The sequence below is a fragment of the Elephantulus edwardii genome, unplaced genomic scaffold (genome assembly GCF_000299155.1).
Source record: "Elephantulus edwardii isolate Elephantulus edwardi_28Jun2011 unplaced genomic scaffold, EleEdw1.0 scaffold00066, whole genome shotgun sequence".
NCBI lineage: Eukaryota > Metazoa > Chordata > Mammalia > Macroscelidea > Macroscelididae > Elephantulus > Elephantulus edwardii.
Window position 1 is genome coordinate 2,148,366 of NW_006399816.1, and position 19,320 is coordinate 2,167,685.

General features: G+C 43.8%; 1 protein-coding gene across 1 annotated transcript in view; it reads left to right on the forward strand.

The window, feature by feature from the left end:
- Positions 1–9,296: 9,296 nt before the first annotated feature.
- Positions 9,297–19,320, forward strand: part of ADAMTS7 (ADAM metallopeptidase with thrombospondin type 1 motif, 7) — a 55,374-nt gene continuing 45,350 nt past the window's right edge. The window contains exons 1-2 of the mRNA XM_006888365.1: positions 9,297–9,303; positions 15,949–16,304. Of these exons, the coding sequence (XP_006888427.1) occupies positions 9,297–9,303; positions 15,949–16,304 (363 nt within the window). The remainder of the gene's footprint in view (positions 9,304–15,948; positions 16,305–19,320) is intronic.

Sequence of the window (19,320 nt, forward strand, 5' to 3'; positions counted from 1 at the left end):
GCGAGTGGTTGGGGAAGGCATGTGGAATGGATGCACAGTGTCCCATGGGATTGGATTAGGCAGTATGTGGGAAAATAGGGGGAGATTTGCTAACCTGAAGGTTCACATTTGGCCCTCTAGCGGTTCAAATCCACCAGCGACGCCGTGGGAGAAAGATGGATAATCAGTGGGATTTGCAGCCTCCTGGAAATCACTGGGGGGCGAGGCTGGAGTTGATTCCGACTTCACGGCTGTGAGTTAACTTGTTAGGGTACCTCCCCAGTATAGATATTGTGGCTGAGAGGATAGAAAAGCTATCAGGGCAGCATATAGAGACATTACAGCTAGTTCTTAGAGGTTTGGAGAAAGTGGGATGAAAGCAATGTTTAAGGGAATCTCAGTCTTACTGCAAAGTGAAACAAGAGAAAACATTTAAAGAACTGTGTGCTAGGAGTCCCTGAAGGGTGCAGATGGTTAATGCCTCCTGCTTGCCAACAGAAAGGTTGTACATTGGTGTTAGAAGAAATTGGTAATCTGTTTCCTCAAAAAAAAAAAAAGAAAGAATGAACCTTTGAAAACCCCATAGATCACAATCTCCTCTAGCCACATAGTTCCCTCAGTGAAGTCCGCTCTGTGGGCACCTGATGTTTCCACGTTGTTCTTATTTCCCATCATCTCTATGTTCTAACAGCGCTGCAAGGCAAGTGATAGAAAGTTATTTTGTGGATGAAGAAAGAGGCTCAGAGAGAATGACTGCTGCTGTCTATGTTCCAGGACTACTTGCTTGAAGTTTGTGTTTACTCTTCTGTCAGAGCTGGGGACCAATAAGGAATAAGTGGATAGTGGGGACGAGGGGTGGGAAGTAGTTCTTTTTAGAGACCTGCTTCTGAGCCTGAACTTGGGTCCAGGGTCCCTGGCTGTTGTGAAGAGTGATCAGATGGTTGGCGATTCCCTGTGGTCAGGAGACTGCTTCCACTGCAGTCTAGACTGTATAGAAAGCGTGTCCAAGCTCCTGCCCTTCCAGGACCTGTTTGCCCACTGTCCACCTCTATGGGGTTTTGATGGGGATTAAATGAAGTACTGAATACCAGTTGCTTAACAGCAGGTGGCCTGATCAGGTGATGACCATTTGTTTTAATCTACCAGGCTGATTTTGTTGGAATAAGGAATCTTTTTTGAGTTCCTGCAATTTGAATTTATAAGCACTCCCTTCAATCTAATTTAGGGCCCCATGGTGTGTGTGTCTATCTTCAGTGTCTCCAGGATTTTGTGACCTGGGGCTGTCTTCCCTCTACTCTCAGGATTCCCTACTGAAATGCTGCCCAGCTTGGCAACAGCCCCAGTGGTCTGGAGTTCTGCCCATTGAGACCAAAGGATACATTGAAGACACACTTTTAGAAAACTGTTTCTAACTTCTCCACCTGTGACAAACCTACGGCTTTGAAGGGGTTCCTGGGACTGGAGTCCAGTCCCTATTCCTCCGCCCTGCTGAACTGCTTGTGTGACCCAACCTAAACACATATAGTATCTGTGTTAGGCACGTGCCTGAGGACTCGTGCAGAGGGGCATGCATCACACATACACATACCTCTGGGTACTTTCCCCCAGGTCATTTGAAGGGCTGGATTGAAACTCACTCTCTTGATAGGGAGGTGAGAATCAGCATCACATTGGCATTTGTCTAGTGGGATCTTTCCAGTGACAGTTCTGTCACCCAGGAGTGATATTCAAAGTATTTAACACCCAGTGTGCCAGGCATTCAGTCCATTCAGAACAGATCTCCTGACTTAGTGCTACAGTCTCAACCATGAACAGTAATTTGCACTCCAGCCCAATGGTGTCTGTTGGCAAACCACTATAGCCCTCCAGGCTCAACTCTTCTGCATTGACTTATGCAGGCAGCCATAGTGGCATAGTGCCTAACATATCAACCAGCCACTGCATGAGAGAATGATGGGAAGTCACCTCCAATAAAGACTTACAACCAGAAACCTAATGAAAGACCATTGTTAGTTGGAACTAACTCTTCAATGATGAGTTTGGGGATGAATAACTGGCACCTGCAATTCCCTTTTGTTGGCACTAGGTGGTGGTAATTTTGGCCAGCAAGCTCTTTTTCAGGGCTCAACTAAAGGAGAAATGGAAAGAGTTGTTTCCTTTTAATTCTTCCTGAATTTCCTTAAAAACATCTTAATGGCCTACTCATTACATGTGACTGTGTATATGTAAACAATGTAGAACAAAACAAGAAAATGAATGTCATTGTAATAAAAGGGATAATATCCGGTAAATCTTTATTATCTTCTTTTTTACTAAAAACATTTGTATTTACTAAGCCATTAGGCAAAGAACTAAAACTGCAAGTTTTGAAAGAACTGATGAGGTGTACTTTCGAGTTTCTTTTGCTAATTTCCAATAATTTAGTGCGTGGCTAGTATTGTTAGCTGCTGTTCCAAGTGGTTAAATTTTAACTTCATTCACCCACATTCTGAGAGTGGTGGGGTAATCTTCCTCGTCCTTATTTCACATATGGAGAAACTGGAGCTTTGGATGGTTGAAACATAGTGGTTGTCATACAGCTGTGGATGGCCAAGGTAGGGCTTAAACTCAGGCAGTCTGGCTCTCTACTGCACTAGTCTTAAGGCAGCCTAGCTCTCCTCAGACTCATTTGTTTTGTTACTGTTTTTTGTTTTAAACTACTAGGACTGTTCTTTGTAATGTACTTTGTATTTTTTTAAAAAATTTTATTTTATTATCATTTTTTGTGCATGCACCCTCAAATCAGATCTGACTGGCACAGGAGGAAACCGTCCCTCCCTCTCCAACAGAGCACCTGGTGGACCTGAACCGCGCACCTCTGGGACCGCGCAGCACAGGCTCCCCCCCCCCCACCAGGCCACCAGAGTTCCCCTGTACTTTGTATTTTTGTCTTGCAATATTTACCCGTGATAGGAATCCTCGACTATACATCTTGAAACAGAAACCCCTCTTCAGGGACACTTTGAAGCTTTGGAGATGATTTCTTCCCAGTGGTGCACACTCCTGGGACACATGTAGTCTCCTTATAAAATGACACAGGTTGCAGACACTCCTGGGACATGTGGGGTGGGGAAATGTGCCGTGTGGCTCCAGTTCCTCCTCGTCTTTATTGAGAACTTTGGGCTCACTGACATCAGTGCTTTGGATATGATTGTTCATACCCTGGGGATGGTTGGTAATACTTATTTAAAACAAAGCCTTGAAGTATATAAAATCAAAACACATCCTCGTGGAGTTAATTCCAACTCATGCTGGCCTGATAAGAGAGAACTCTTCCATGGTACTTCCAAGACTGTAAATCTTTATGGGGGCAGATTGCATCATCTTTCTATATTAGAGTAGCTGGTGGGTTCAGGCTTTTCACCATACTACCAAGCTGTTGGCATTCTCAGTCTCTTTTCTAATTTTCACCACCCCATCCTGAATTCCTCTCCTGATGGCTTCTGACCTGAATTCTTGAGATGGGTGAGGAAACTGGAGACTCAGAGAGATGAAGTGACTGGTCAGATCACACAGATATATATGGCTGAATGGGTGTCTAAACCTAGATCTTTATGTTTTCAAATTCCACAGTGTTGACAATGATGTATTTTGCTATCTTACGATCTCTTATTTCACAAAACACACATCTGGGCCAGGCGTATCTTCTTCCTGCCTCCTGCGTCCTAACCTACCCTCGCTCCTCTGACTTTGCTCATATGGCATCTCCCAGCAGGACGTCCTCATCTCCATGGCTGAATTTACACGTAAACTTAAGAGTAAGAAGCCTTGGTGGTGCAGTGGTTAAGTGCTCAACCACTAACTGGAAGGTCAATGGCTCCACAGGGGAAAACACCTCTTGATTTTTCTCTTGCAAAGCCTTGGAAACCCTGTGGGACAGTTCTGCTTTGAATTGACTGAATAGCACACAACAGTGTATGAAGGAACATCTCAGATGTACCCTTTCTGATAAAGGCTTCCTTTACCCCAGTCCATCTCACAAACATTCCTTCCTGTGCTTGGACCTCCTCAGCTTTGTGCTAGGGACGGCAGTCATGGTGGTTTTATATTCATTTCTCTAAAATATGTTTTGACAACAATGACAATGTGTATATTTGCGTGAACGTTGGAAAACATTCTCTCACCAATAGTCATACCAAATGAACATGGTGACCAGGCAGGTTAACAGAGTTGGGTAAGTAAGGCTAGTGGGGACACATATTTTTCTTGAATCATGACATCTGTTGGTCCACCTCTTGTTTCCTCATTTTTGCTAGACTGAGTGAAAGTCTTCCCTAAGCACAGTGGCAGAGCCAGCATTCGTCCAGCCACAGTGTTGGGATCTCAGTGGGGAGGAGAGAGGAGGGAGCCTCAGGTCTTCTCTTCAGCCCCTTCTTTCAGGTGGAAATTTAAGCCTGACATGGTTAGATTTTAGGTCTTTTCAAGGAAAGCCAAAAATTAAGATTTCATGCAAGATTATAAGATTTGTAAACATTGGTTTAAAACATTGGACTAAAACAGTTTTTAGGTGCAACCACTGTGGAAGGCAGTATGACGTTTTCTCAAAAAGTTGCAAATAGAGATACCACTTGATCCAGCAATCCCACTACTGGGAATATACCCCAAAGAGACCATAACTGACATCCAAGCAGCTATATGCACACCCATGTTTATCGTGGGTTTGTTCACATTAGCAAGGAGTTGGAAACAACCTAAGTGCCCATCAACAAACGAATGGATAGAGAAGCTGTGGTATATTCACACAATGGAATACTATGCTGCATTGAAAAACAAGAACTCAGGCAATATTATTCAAAATGGATGACCCTGGAGAACATTATGCTGAGTGAAATGTCTCAGTCACAAAAGGACAAATACTGCATGGTGCCACTGTTGTAAAACAGGACTGACCTCGGGGTTGGGGGGAGACTGAGAAAGATGGGTTCAGTAATGTATACTGCATTGAAACAGACAAAGGAGAAAACTATTTATAAGGGATATGTGATTAGGTATTTTTGTCATGACCAGAGTCCAGAGCAAAAGCAGGGAGAAGAGTGCAATAATCAATGAATGGGAATCCAAAGTCTCTGTAAATTTTCATTGAAATTAATAATAAATTAAAAAAATTATTGCTAAAAAACAAAAACCAAAACCAAAAGAAAAAACAAAACCATTTTTAACATTTGTCAGCCAAAGCAATTTTTAAAAATCAACAAATTGAGAAAGAGAAAACAAATTTGCAGGCTGTAGGGTTGCAATCCCAAAAGCCTTTATTAGGATGTCAAAGCTAGAAATCTTCATAACCATTTCATGGCCCATGGGACAGACAGCACCTACCCATGTTTCCAGTCTCTCAGTTTTCTTGGGAAGCTGCTATCCTTGCTGTAATGTATTCTTCTGGCCAGTGCCTGTATCAGTGTATTAATCTGAAGAAACAGACTTCACCCCATTAGTCCTAGAACTATAGTCAAGTTAAGACATTCATCTCATATAATTGTATTAAACTCTGTAGGTCCTGAAAAAACAAAAAACAAAAAAACCCATTTTATTTCAGTTGCCTCCCATTGCTGAAGGAACTCTTGTGATACATTGCCTAAAACATTCAGCCAATAACCAAAAGTTGAGTGGTTCGAACTCACCAGCCGCTCTGTGGGAGAAAGCGGTGTCAGCCTGCTTCTAGAAAGATTCTACAGCCTTGGAAGCCCAAGGGACAGGTCTCTGTCTTAACAGGGTTACTTGAATTAAAATTGACATGATGGCAATAGGTTTGGATTTTGGGTTTGATTACTGAAAATATGTGATGCCATCCAGAAAAATCAAAGCAAAAAGCAATTCAGCCATGAAAGAGTTAACTTATCCAGTATCCAGTGCCTGAAATAGTTACATCCAAATCCCTGGGAAGGCTTAGAAAACTGTGGATTCCTGGATCTAAGGGGCTGGCATCTCTGGATTATCTCTTAGGCATCTGTGGTTTTTCAGAACTCTCTAGGTACTGCTGAAGTTCAGCCAGCTTCACTCCTGGTTGGGAATTTCTTAACATCTCTGCTGAGCACAGTCCCCTGAGGCTCTTCTTTTAAAAACAGAGCTTCCCAGTCCAGTTTCCTGGACATGCTGATTCAGTGGGTCTGGGATGAGGTCTGGGAGTCTGATTTTAACAAATACTTAAATGATTTTCAGCTGAGAAGCCCGGCACATTTCAGCACCAGTGTCCTCCTGAATCCAAAGTAACGCAGTAGCTCACCCAGCCCGCACCCAACCCACACAGCCTTTTGAAGCAGGGTTTGGAGGCATTTATGGCAATCTCTGGGCCCTGATGGTCATCAGCCCTCTAGGGTAACTGCAGGCAGTTGGGGGCTGTCCTCAGCAGAGGGGCACACCACTAGTGAGTTGGAGACACTGTATTGTTTAGCGGGATTCAGACTGGGAGGCAAGTTGGGTTTCTGCAGCCTGGCTTGGCTTCCCTCCAGCCCTGTCGTGGCAGACTGAGCCCTCGTGGGAAATCTGTAGGGCCCCCAGACATTCATGTGGATCCCAGGGTTCACTGTCATGAGCCGGGAGTGTCCATCTGGGCGGGACCTGGGTGAGGCTGGGAGAAACCTCAGATTGGCCAGAGCTTCCTGTTTCTCCAGAGTCTGGGCCCTCCACAGTCGTCCTGCTCTGATACATGCTGTGTTTATTTTTAACATTTTTCATCGTTTATTCTATGCCTTGTTGCTGAGACTATCCATAGTAGAACATACAATTTCTGCCTGCACAACTCAGTGATGTTGATTCCATTCAAGTTGTGCACTCGTTCTTTTCCAGATTCTTCCTCTCTTATTACATAATAGTCTTTTGAAGACTAGAGCTAGTTGTTGTTATTGTTGTTGTTGTTATGTACCGTCGAGTTGCCCATGACCTTTAGCGACTCTATGTACAGCAGTTCTAAAGCCTACCTGTCCTGAGCCAGGCTCACTGATTCCGCCACACCAGCCCCCATTGCCCCAGTTACTGTATCAGTCTATCTCATCTGGGTTCTTCCTCTCCTGCATCATTCCTCCATCCTTCCATGCATGATGTCCTTCTCCAAGAACTAGTCCCTCGTGGCCACATGCCCAAAATATGTGAGCCTCCAAGGAGGAACTTGGTTTCACCCACTTCAAGACAGACCTGTTTGTTTTCTGGGTGTCTATGGTATGTTCAAAACTCTTCGCCAGCACCACAATTTGAAGGCATTGATTCTTCTTGTCTCAGTTATCATCCAGCTTTCTGATGCATATCAAGTAATTGCTAAGACCATGGTCTGGATCAGGGCACCTTAATCTCTAGACTGACATAATTGTTTTTGAGTGCTCTGGAGAGGTCTCTGACAGCAAATTTACCTAATGAAATTCATCTTTTGATTTCCTGATTGCTGGTGCCAAGAGTGTTGATTGTGGAGCTGAGAAAGCTGTAATCATTAACAACCTCAATCTCTTCTCGATCTATCATGTTGTTGCCACTTGGTCCAGTGGTGAGAATCTTTGTCTTCTTGATGTTGAGCTTCAATCAATATTGAAGACTATAGAAGACTACAGTCCTTGACCTTCTGTAGCAAGCACTTCAGGTCCTCAGTTTCAGCAAGCAAGGTTGTGTCATCTGTATATCATAGGTTGTTGATGAGTCTTCCACTAATCATGATGTCACATTCCTCCTCAAAAAGTCCAGCTTCTCGAATGATCTGTTCTGCATATAAATTGAAATTATATGGAGACTGGATGCAACTCTGACAACTCCTTTCCTGATTTTGAACCATGCAGTGTTTCTTGCTCTGTTTTGAGGACTGCTTCCTGGTCCAAGTACAGGTTTCGCATAAGGACAAGTACAGGTTTCACATAAGGACAATCAAGTGTTCTGGGATTCCTATTTTCTTAGAGCTGGTTGTTGTGTTGTTAAGTGTCATCGAATTGTATGTGACTCATAGTGACCCTATGAACGAAAGACCTGGACACTTGCATAACTTTCATCCTTTCTCCAGGTTCATAGGGTTTCTGGAAGCAAGCTATTTCGGAAGTGGATTCCACTCCTGCTTCTAAGCTTGTTTTAATCGGGGAGCTCAACCAAACACTGTCCACCATGGGTAACCATTATCACATTTGGCACATCAGTGTCACAGTGTTCTGCATCACAGCAACCACGAGTTACCTCTGTACAGCAATGCACAGACAAGGGTTATCTGACCTAGAAGAACGTTTGTCCAAAAACAATTAAAACCAGGCCTGAGGGCTGTGGATTAAAGCGAACCACCTTTGGCTTGGTAGCATCACTTTCTGTTCACTAGGCCAACTGAGCTCTCTCTATGTTGTTGTTGATACGTGCCATCGAGTCGTAGGCATTTCATAGCAACTCTATGAACAAAAGACCTGAACAATTGTATAACTTTCATCATTTCTCCAGGTTCATAGGGTTTCCGGAGGCAAACTATTTCAGAAGTGGATGCCATTCCTGCTTCCAAGCTTGTTTTAAGTTATGGAAGTCCTAGAGCTGGTAGCCATAGAAATTTTTAAAACTTGATATAGTTCTTCACCTTCACAGTGGGAAAACTGAGACCTAGCCAGCATCAGATGTAGAACAGTATTACTGATCAGTTTGGAGTTGTCTGAGAGCTTGGCTGTACCACTCTCGCTGTGTGACATTAGGCCGGTCTCTCTCTCCTTTTATGTTCTCATTTAGGCAATAGTCTCTAGGCCGAACCACAGAGGTCCCCATTTGAGGCCTGCTGGTTTGAGGAACTATGGTAGAGTACAGAGGGTCCATGAGTTAGATAGGGAGCCCTGGTGGCACAAAGGTTAAGCTTTTGAATAACCAAAAGGTTGGTGGTTTGAACCCACCAGCAGTCTCCTAGGTGAAAGACCAGGTCATCTATTTCTGTAAAGATTCCAAACCAGGCCCAAGGCTGTTGCTGTTGAGTCCATTCAATCGTAGCAATCCTGGAAGTTAGAGGAGAAGCACCTCACAGTCTTTAAGGCTCCAAATTCTTTACAGGTGCACACTGCCCCACCTTTCTCCTTTTCAGCTTTAGGATTCAAATCTCCAGCTTTATTGACTACACCACTAGAGATCCTTCCTATAGACATTTCAGCCTAGAAAACCTTATGGGGAAGCTCTTTGACACAGGGATCGTCACAAGTCAGAAATTGACTCAGTGGCTTCTAACAATAATAAGGACCTTGCCATCAAGTTGACTCCACCTCAGTGGCCCTAGAAGACAGAGAAGAACTATGCCAGGAGGTTTCCAAAGCTGCAGATCTTTATAAACGGCCCTGTCCTTCTCACGCAGCATGGCTGGTATGGTTGAACCCCTGACCATCCTTCTGGTCAGCGGCCAAGTGCTTAACCACTGTCAGTCACCACAGCTTCTGAGGGAAAATGACATACCTTTAAGTTCTCAAGGACTGCAGTCTTCAGTATGGATTGAAGCTCAACATCAAGAAAACAAAGATTCTCACCACTGGGCCAATTGGCAGCATCGGTATGGATGGTGAAGAGATTGAGATAATTAACAGTTTTAATGTACTTGGCTCCACAGTCAACACTCTTGGTAACAGCAGCCAGGAAATCAGGAGACGAATTGCATTGGGAAAGTCAGCTGTGAGGGACCTCTCAAGAGTACTGAAGAGCAACAAAATCAGGCTGGAGACTAAGGTACACCTGATCCAGGCTATAGTCTTTGCAATTATGTGCTATGCATTGGAGAGTTGGACAGTGAATAGGGATGATAGAAAGAGAGTTGATAACTTTGAGCTGTGGTGCTGGAGAAGATTGTTGAATATACCATGGACCGCTAGAAGAACAAACAGGTTTGTCCTGGAGAAGGTGAAGGCGGAATGCTCCTTGGAGTGAAGGATTCTGAAGCTTTGTCTTACATATGTTGGGTATGTTACAAGGAGGGACTGGCCCTTGGAGAGGGACATCATGTTTGGCAGAGTGGAGGGACGGTGCAGGAGAGGAAGACCCTCAATGAGATGGATCGATTCTGTGAGTGGAGTGGTGAGAATGAGTGTGTTTGAGATGGCTAGGTTGGCACAGGATAGAATGGCCTTTAGGGCTCTTATACATAGGGTCGCTATGAGCCGCAAGTGACTTGATGGCACATAACAACAACAAACACAAGGGATATCAAGCTTCAAGTTTGTATGTTAACGACAAATCTCAGCAGCATTACCCATCCTTGTCACTTTGTCACTATTGGGAACAAAACCCCCACATTTCTTTCTCAAAGTAAAATTTATGTATATCATTACTTCAAAGTTCTTTTGGTCATCAAATTTGTCATTAGGTGCCTTAAAAAAGGGCACATAGTTTTATACTCAACTTTTAAAAATATATATCCAAAATATTGTTAATGTGGTATAAATATGTGTCTGCCATTCAATGGTGCCATTCACAGTTCAGTGAAATTAAATATGGCATAGCTTAATTAATTAATTCGATGATAAAAACTGTTCAGCCACCCACCTAACAGTTCAGTGTCCTCTAAGGAATGAGTTTTCCTCTCCCCCTCCCTCCCATCTGCTCCTGCTAACTTAAAAATATACTTTGATGACTGTATTTCAGTATGGTCACTTTCCATGTGTATTTTATTTATGACTTTAAAAGCATTCTGAGAAAGAGAACCATGGCCAAATAGATTAAGAATCCAGGCCTTGTCACAAGCTCCAAGAGGACAGAGTTACAGGGAGGGGGTTTTGCAAACTGCAGAAGCCTGAGAAGTAGATTGCAGATATATTTTTTATAGCCCTGAAGCTCTTCCTTCAAATGGACTCTTCTTACTTGGGAAAGACAGAAACCAGAGCTGCTTTGTGGAAAGGTAGGTGGTAAAGATTGCTGTCAGGGACCTCTTCAAAGTCCTGAAGAGCAGTGATGTTAGTTTAAAGACAAAAGAATAGCCGGATGGTGAATAAGGATGGCAGAATTGATGCCTTTGGGTTGTGTTAGAAGGGAGTACCAAATATCCCATGGACTGCCAAAAGAACAAACAGAAGTCTTGGAGAAAGTGCAGCCAGAGTGCTCCTTAGAGGCAAGGATGGTGAGCGTCATCTCACATACTTTGGGCATCTTTCTAGAAGGGGCTGTTCCTTGGAAAGGGACATCATACTTGGAAAGGTGAGTGGAAGAGAGAAGACCCTAAACGAGATGAGTTGACACAGTGACTGTGGCAGTGGCTTCAAGTGTGTCTGAGATGATGAGGATGGCACAGGAGAAGGAAAGGTTCAGATCTGTTGTTCATAGGGTCTCTGTGAGTTGTACTCAACTCTCACTTAACAACAACAAAGGTGACCAGAGTGACCTGCCTGGATGTTCCTTCTCAATCTCTAATCTCGGGAAGCCTGGAGACAACTTACCTTTGTGCACCTTTGAGCTTGTTCTTGAATTCACCAGGCTAATATAATTTATAGCCAAAATGTTTAGTCAGTCATCATGTTCAGTCAGTGGACCCAGCTCTACTATATGTGATTTAGCTCAAGTCGTTTAATCCTCACAATGGTCCCAAGAGAGTAAATTCTGTTATTATCCTCATTCTCAGGGTACATAGCCCAGTACACAAGGCCATGCCACCTGATAAAAGCTCGTGGAATGTTTCACTATGCAGTTTAGTAATGAAGCCTGTCTGGAATTGTAAATTTGAAAAGAGAGAGGTTTTGATGCTGTTGGAAGGTGCTCTAGGGTTGGGAAGAGAAACAGATACCAGCCATACCTAAGAGGAGAATCTTTGATGTAGAAAAATTATAAAATTGTCCAGACTAAGTAAGCACAAGTAAGCCTGCTCTTTCCTTGCTTGTTGAGTGGTCGGACACAGCTCATTCTGTAGATTCACTTAGCAAATATTTACCCAGAAACTACTAGTTACCAGACACTCTCCTAGCACTTTATAATCATCAAAACAAAGAACAGGAAGCTGCTTGTGTTTGGGGGTGGTGGAGAAGATGGTAGAAAAAAGAAACAAGAAAATGATAGGATCCATCAGAATTACTATTTCAAAAAACAAAGCAGGGAAGGAGAATAGAAGCCAGGGAGTTACAATTGTAATTTTCATTTTAAATTTTAATTGTAGCTTTAATAGTAACAAACTTCACTTATAATTTAACATTAAGAAACAAAGTGGTCAGAGGAAAAAAACCTCAGTGAGAAGGAGACATTTGAGTGAGAACTTAAGGAGGTGAGGACTTCAGCCATATGAGTATCTAGTGGAAGAGTTTTCCAGGCAGAGGAAACCACAGTGCACACTCTCTGGGACCAGGGATATGTCTGACCTGTTTCATTGAGGAGGAATGTAAAGGAGGCCAATGACTATGGTGGAAGGAGTGAGGAACAGAATTGAAAAGTCTCTGAGGAGCTGCTGTGGGTTGAATTGTGTCTCTCCAAAAATATGAGTCACTTTAGCTGTGCTAGGATTCTCAATGGTTTGGTGATTATGTAATGATATCATTTGGCAGTTAGGGAATGATATTAGGAGCCCTGGTGGTATAGTGGTTAAAGCATTCAACTGCTAACCAGAAGTTTGTTGGTTCAGATCCATCAGCCACTCCATCCTCCACCTACTTGCATAAAGATTTCTACTTTAGAAGTGAGGAGGCCATTCTTTTCTGTCCAAGAAGGTTGCTGTGGGTTGGCATGAATGGGATGATGGTGCATTTTGGGTGGGTGATGATGTAATCATCCCCTATGATGTAATCAGCCAATCAGTTCTAAGAAGATGAAAGTAAGCTATAACACCTTTACTCTGGTCATATTCCTGATCCCATCTCAGAGTTTGCCTGGGATGTGGTCTGCATCTTAGAACAGATAAAAGGTTAGAGAAGCAAGCAGAGAAGGAGGGACCTGGCTAGAACCAAGAAGGAAGAGCTAGGAGTAGAGCACATTTTTTGGACTGGAGGCCCTTAGACCTGGAGTCCCTTAGAACCCACTTGACCCAGGGGAAGGTTGATGCTAGGACCCATGAACATCTCCAAGAAGCACTGGGCCCACAGTTGTTGAGAGAAGACAAGGACCTTTCTCCAGAGCTGACAGCTAGAGAAAGCCTTCCCGTAGAAAATCAAACTTCTAGACTCCTACATTTGTTGTTGTTATGTGCCGTCGAGTCGCTTGCGACTCATAGCGACCCTATGTACAACAGCCCTAAACTCCGCTCTGTCCTGTGCCAATCGCACTGTCTCTGACACTCCCATCCCAATTATCCCAGTCACTGAATCAATCCACCTCATAGAGGGCCTTCCTCTCCTGCGCTGTCCCTCCACCCTCCCAAGCATGATGTCCCTCTCTAAGGACTGGTCACTCCTCACATCATGTCCAAAGTATGTTAGACGGAGCCTCAGAATCCTTGCCTCCCAGGAGCCACCCGGTTTAACCCTTTCCAGGACAAATCTGTTTGTTTTCCTAGCAATCCATGGTATTCTCAATACTCTTCTCCAGCACCACAGCTCAAAGGCATCAATTCTCCTTCTATCCTCCTTGGTCATTGTCCAACTCTCTGATGCATAACAAGTGATTGCGAAGACCATGGCCTGTATCAGACGCACCTTAGTCTCCAGAGAGACACCATTGCTCTTCAGTACTTTGGAGAGGTCTCTAACAGCAGACTTTCTCATGGCAATGCGCCTTTTAATTTCCTGGCTGCTGGTGCCAAGACTGTTGACTATGGAGCCAAGCAAACTAAAGCTGTGTACAATCTCAATCTCTTCACCATCCATCCTGAGGCTGCCAGTTGGTCCAGTGGTGAGAATCTTTGTCTTCTTGACATTGAGCCTCAATCCATATTGTAGGCTGCAGTCCTTGACACTCTGCAGCAGGTGCTTCAGGTCCTCTTCAGTTTCAGCAAGCAGGGTTGTGTCATCCGCATAACGCAGATTGTTGACTCCTACATTATGAAGGGATAAATTTCTCATTGTTAAAGCTATGTTATTGTTAGATGCTGTCAAGTTGAGTACAACCCACAGCGACCTACAGATCTGAACCATGTCCTATCCTATGCCATCCTCACACTTCCTGACACACTAGAACCCATTGCTGCAGGTATTAATTAATCCACCTGGTTGAAGGTCTTCCTCTTTGCTGACTCCCCACTTTTCCGAGCATCATGTCCCTCTCCAAGGAATAGCCCTTCCTAGTAACACGTCCAAAGTATATGAGGCAAAGCTTATCAACTTTGCCTCCAAGGAGCACTATGGCTGCATTTTCTCCAAGACATATCTGTGTGTTCTTTTGACAATCTATGAGATGTCCAGTACTCCAAAAGCACAGCTCAAAGGCATTGATTCTTCTTCTGTCGGTCTTATTCCTTGCCAGCTGTCAGATACATACCAAGTGATTGGAAAGACCATGGCCTGAATGAGAAGTACCTTAGTCCCCAAATTGACATCAATACTCAATAATTTGGAGAGGTCTCTGACTACAGACTTTGCCAGTGAAGCATGTCTCTTCATTTCCTAACTCTTGGTACCAAGGGTGTTGATTGTTAAGCCATCCACTTACTGTGTTCCTACTGTAATCTTTTTCTCTCACTTGCCATCGAGCCAGAAATGACCCTCTACTGGGATTTCAGAGGAGATTGCCCATCTTTTTACTGTGAGGCTGCTGGTAGATTCTCTTCTTTCCTTCAAATTATTTCATTTGTAGTGGAAATGTTTACCTCATGTCTGTCCCACCGTTGTACTTTAGAATAACATGTATTCTAAATTAATAGTTGTTGTTGTTGTTGTGTACCATCAAGTTGGAATCAACCTGTAGCTGACCCTCTGGTGGGTTTTCAGAGGCAGTTAATCACATGGGAGATTACCCATCTTTCTCCCATGGAGCAGCTGATGGATTTGAACTGCATGCCTCAGGATTGCAGCACAGCTTCTTACCACTAGGCCACCAGTGTTCCCTAAAAGAGAAATTTTATCCCAGAATGGAGTTTGGACTTGAAATTGATTTAAGTTTTGTTTATTTGTTTGTTTTAAAGTGATGTGCCACCTGTTTTGCAATTGGATTGAATTATATCCCCTTAAAATATATGTCAACTTGGCTGAACCCTAATTTTCGATGGTTTGGGAGTTATGGAATGGTATAATTGGGTAGTTATATAACAATATATTTCAGGTAATGATTTGATGTGATTAACCTATCAGTTGTAAGGAAATTAGCTTGAAAGTATGCCCTTACTCAAGTCCTAGAACTGATATGAGGGGAGTTTCCTGGGGTCTGGCTTTTATCACCTTTTATCTTAGATAAAAGGAAAACAAAGCAACCAGAGACAGATATCTGACTAACTTAAAAAAAAGAGCTAAAAGTAGAGCCAGTTCTTTGAACCTGTGGTCCCTGCACCAGGAACCTTCTAGACTCAGGGGAAAATTGATGCCAGACATAATGGAAATTTCCATGTGCAAGGCCCTTCCTCCAAATGTGATAGAGAAAGAATTTTTCCTTGGAGCTAGTGTCCTGAATTTGGATTTCTTAGCCTCATAAACTGTGAGAGGGTAACTTTCTGTTCATTAAAGCCACTTACTTATATTTCTTTTATAGCAGCACTAGATAACTGAGACAGAGGTACAAACTGTCATGTCCTTGACTACAAGCCAAAAGATGGTTTGAACCTATCCAGAGGCACCTTGGAAGAGAGGCCTCGTTATCTGTTTAAAAAAAGGTCACAACCATGAAAACCCAATGGAGCAGTTTTATTCTGTACATGGGTCTGCGTTTACTCATAGCAACTAACAACACTATCAACAAAGGGACAGAGCTGAGCTGGGCAATAGTAAAAGCAAAAGGACCTATTAAGAGGTTATTACAGTAAACCAGATGGAGGAACCGAGGCCCAAGAGAGAGACTAGCAGAGCTAGGAGTAGCACAGATGAATGAGCCCAGCTACTCTCTCTCTGCCTCTAATCCATGCCCATCAGCCAGAGCCCCAAATCCATGGCTGATCCAGGTGCTTTGTGCATGTCCTTGCAGGTCCTACCTCTGAGAACCGAGTGGCACTGGACATTGTGCATCCAGTCCGTGTGGATGCAGGGGGCTTCTTCCTGTCCTACGAGCTGTGGCCACGTGCACTGCGCAAGCGGGACGTGTCTGCTCGGCACAGCACACCGGCCTACTATGAATTGCTGTACCGTGGGCGAGAGCTGCGCTTCAACTTGACCACCAACCAGCACCTGCTGGCTCCGGGCTTCGTGAGAGAGACACGGCGGCATGGAGGCCTGGGCCACACACACATCCAAGTCCACAGTCCTGCCTGCCACCTGCTCGGTGAGGTGCAAGACCCTCAGCTTGAGGGTGGCCTGGCTGCTATCAGCGCCTGCCAGGGCTTGGTGAGTGCACTGGGAATGGGATGGTGGGATGTGGGGCTGCCTCCCGCCATGTCTGAACTTGACTGGTGGCCTTGGCTGATGAGCTGTTCCTTCCTGGGGTTTAGTAATCACTCCTGTGAAGTGGGACTGACAAACACACACCTTGTCTGGGGCAGTGAGTCTCACGCTTTTGAGAATTAGAATCATCTGCAAGACTAATTGAAACAGTTTCTGAGAAGGTAGGTCTGGGGTGGGGGTCCTGAAAACTTGCATTTCTGTCAGTGTCTCAGATAATGCTGATGCTACAGGTACAGACACCCTACTTTGAGAACCACTGTGTGTAGACAAACCAGGTTCCTGGTTGGTTCAAACTGTTTGTACTGAGCCACTGACCTACAGACAGGTGGTTCTAATCCACCTAGAAGTGCTTCAAGATAGACTTGGCTTGAATGATGATTAAAGCTGAGAAAGCCCTATGGAGCAATTCTGTTCCACGTGAGAATGCTAAGGGTTGGAACGGATTTCACGGCAACAGGTTTGACTTTTGTTTGTAGCATAAGTAACTCAAAGCACAGCTGACCTTCACTTTCTTTGGGGTGACAGCAATGCCTCTGTTCCCTGCAGACTCTCTTTAGCTGCCTTTCTCTGGAGTAGGCACTAGTTGCCTGTAAGCCATTCTGTGAGACAACAAGCCACCTCTGATATTTCTTCTGTGCAGATCAGAGCTCCTGGGAGAGCAGGCTTCATCTGCTGGCACATGGGCAAAAGGGTGATTCTGGCTAGTGCTTGCAGCCCTAATAACCTCCCTTGATTTGAATGCCGTGTTCAGAACCTTCCCCGATGTGGAGACCCCTTCCTTTTCTCCATATAGATGCCCGGTCCTGCCCTCCTCTCTCTGCAAAGTGCTTGGAGAGCTTGGGGGATGTGTGCACACCATCATCTGTCCCCAGGAGGCCCTCAGGCAAAAGCTATAGCTGGGACAAGGCTTAATGACAGGGCTGCTTATTCCAGTGGCCACAGGACATCTGGCATCTGTCTTGGTCTGCACGGGAATTAGGGGACACTGACACAGTGGTATTGTAGGACATAATGTATGGGGTTGCTTAGCACAAGGTTGTGGTTATTGTGGGCCATCGAGTTGGAACTGATTCATGGCTGATCCCCCAGTGGGTTTTCAGAGACTGTAAATCATGTGGGAGGAGATTGCCCTTCTTCCTGCAGACCAACTGGTGAATTCAAACTTTCTGCATTTGGGTTGGCAGCACAACTCCTTACTACTAGACCATCAGAGCTCCCTAGCACAAGTTAGGAAGTTCAAATCTACCAGCCATTCCTTGGAAAGAAAAAGAAGGGCAGTCTTCTCCTTTGAAGATTTACAGTCTCAGAAACCTGTTAAGGGTTGCTGGGAGTTGGAACCAGCCCAATGTCAGGGTGGACATGGTGGGCAGTGGGGTGGGTAGATGTGGGTGGTTGGGTGGGCTAGTGTGTGAGAACTCTGACAAACCTGTGGAGAAGACAACGACTTAGATTGGCATTAAAGAGACAAAGCAATGAGATTGGAGGCATAGCACTCCCTGATTCAAAACTTACTTACTTCACAGCAGTAGTAACCGAAACAGCATGGTACTGGTACAATGACAGGCACATAGACCAATGAAACAGAATTGAGAACCCAGAAATAGATCCAACTATCTATGGTCAACTGATATTTGACAAGGAAATCAAAGCTATTGAATGGGGAAATGATAACCTCTTCAACAAATGTTGCTGGCAAAACTGGACTTCTACCTGCAGAAAGCTGAAACAGGATCCACATCTTACAACATACACACATATCAACTCAAAGTGGATCAGAGACCTGGGAGTAAAGCCCCAAACCGTAACGTTCATAAGACACAAACTGGGATCAAGCTTAGAAGCTTTAGTCCAAGGTATAAAGAGACTGCCAAATACAACCAGAAATGCACAATCTGAAGAGGATAAAATTGATGCATGGGACCTTCTAAAGATTAAATCCACGTGTGCATCAAAAACTTTTCCCAGCAGGGTGAAAAGAAAACCTACATACTGGGAACAAACATTTGGTAATACCATCTCATACAAGAGTCTCATAAGGAAAGTTTACAGAATACTCCTTGGCCTCCACAAGAAAAAGACTGATAACCCAATTAACAAAATGGGCAAAAGACATGGAAAGAATTTTCACAAAGGAAGATATTTCAATGGCAAACAGACACATGAAGAAATGCTCCAAATCACTGTCAATAAGAGAGATGCAAATCAAAAGCACAATGAGGTACCATCTCACTCCAGTAACAGTGGCAAAGTTTAACAGAGCAGCAAGTAATAGATATTGGAGATGATGTGGCGAGAAAGGAACTCTTATACATTGTTGGTGGGACTGTAAAATGGTGCAACCGTTTTTCAGTTTGGCGCTTCCTTAAAAAGCTGAACATAGAAATTCCATATGACCCACCTATTCCACTGTTTGGAATATACCCTGAAAAAATGAGGGCTGAGGCACAAATGGAGTCTTGTACACCAATGTTCATAGCAGCATTATTCACCATTGCAAGAACATGGAAAAAGCCCAAATATAGAACCACAAATGGATGGATTGAGAAATTATGGTACATTTACAAAATGAAATACTGTGCAGTACGCAGGAACAATGATTTTGTAAATTATTACCTAACTTGGGAGGGACTGAAGAGCATTATGCTGAGTGAACTAACTCAGTCCCATAAGGATAAATATTGTAGAAAATCATTATTGTAGAATGAGTATAAGGATCCAAGAGGGATGGGAAAGGGTAGAAGCAGAGGGATCAGGATATGTGATGGGGGATTAATCATAGGGATATACAATTTGATGGGGGGGGGTTTAAGGGAAATTAAAAGAATTTGTTCTCAAAAACAATATATTCAAATTTTGTAAATAAATATTAAAAAAAAAAAGATGAAGCAGTCTAAGACAGCTGCTCCTCAGGCAAGGTTTTGGTGGTATCTTCATTCTTCAGCAGACTTCATCTCATGTC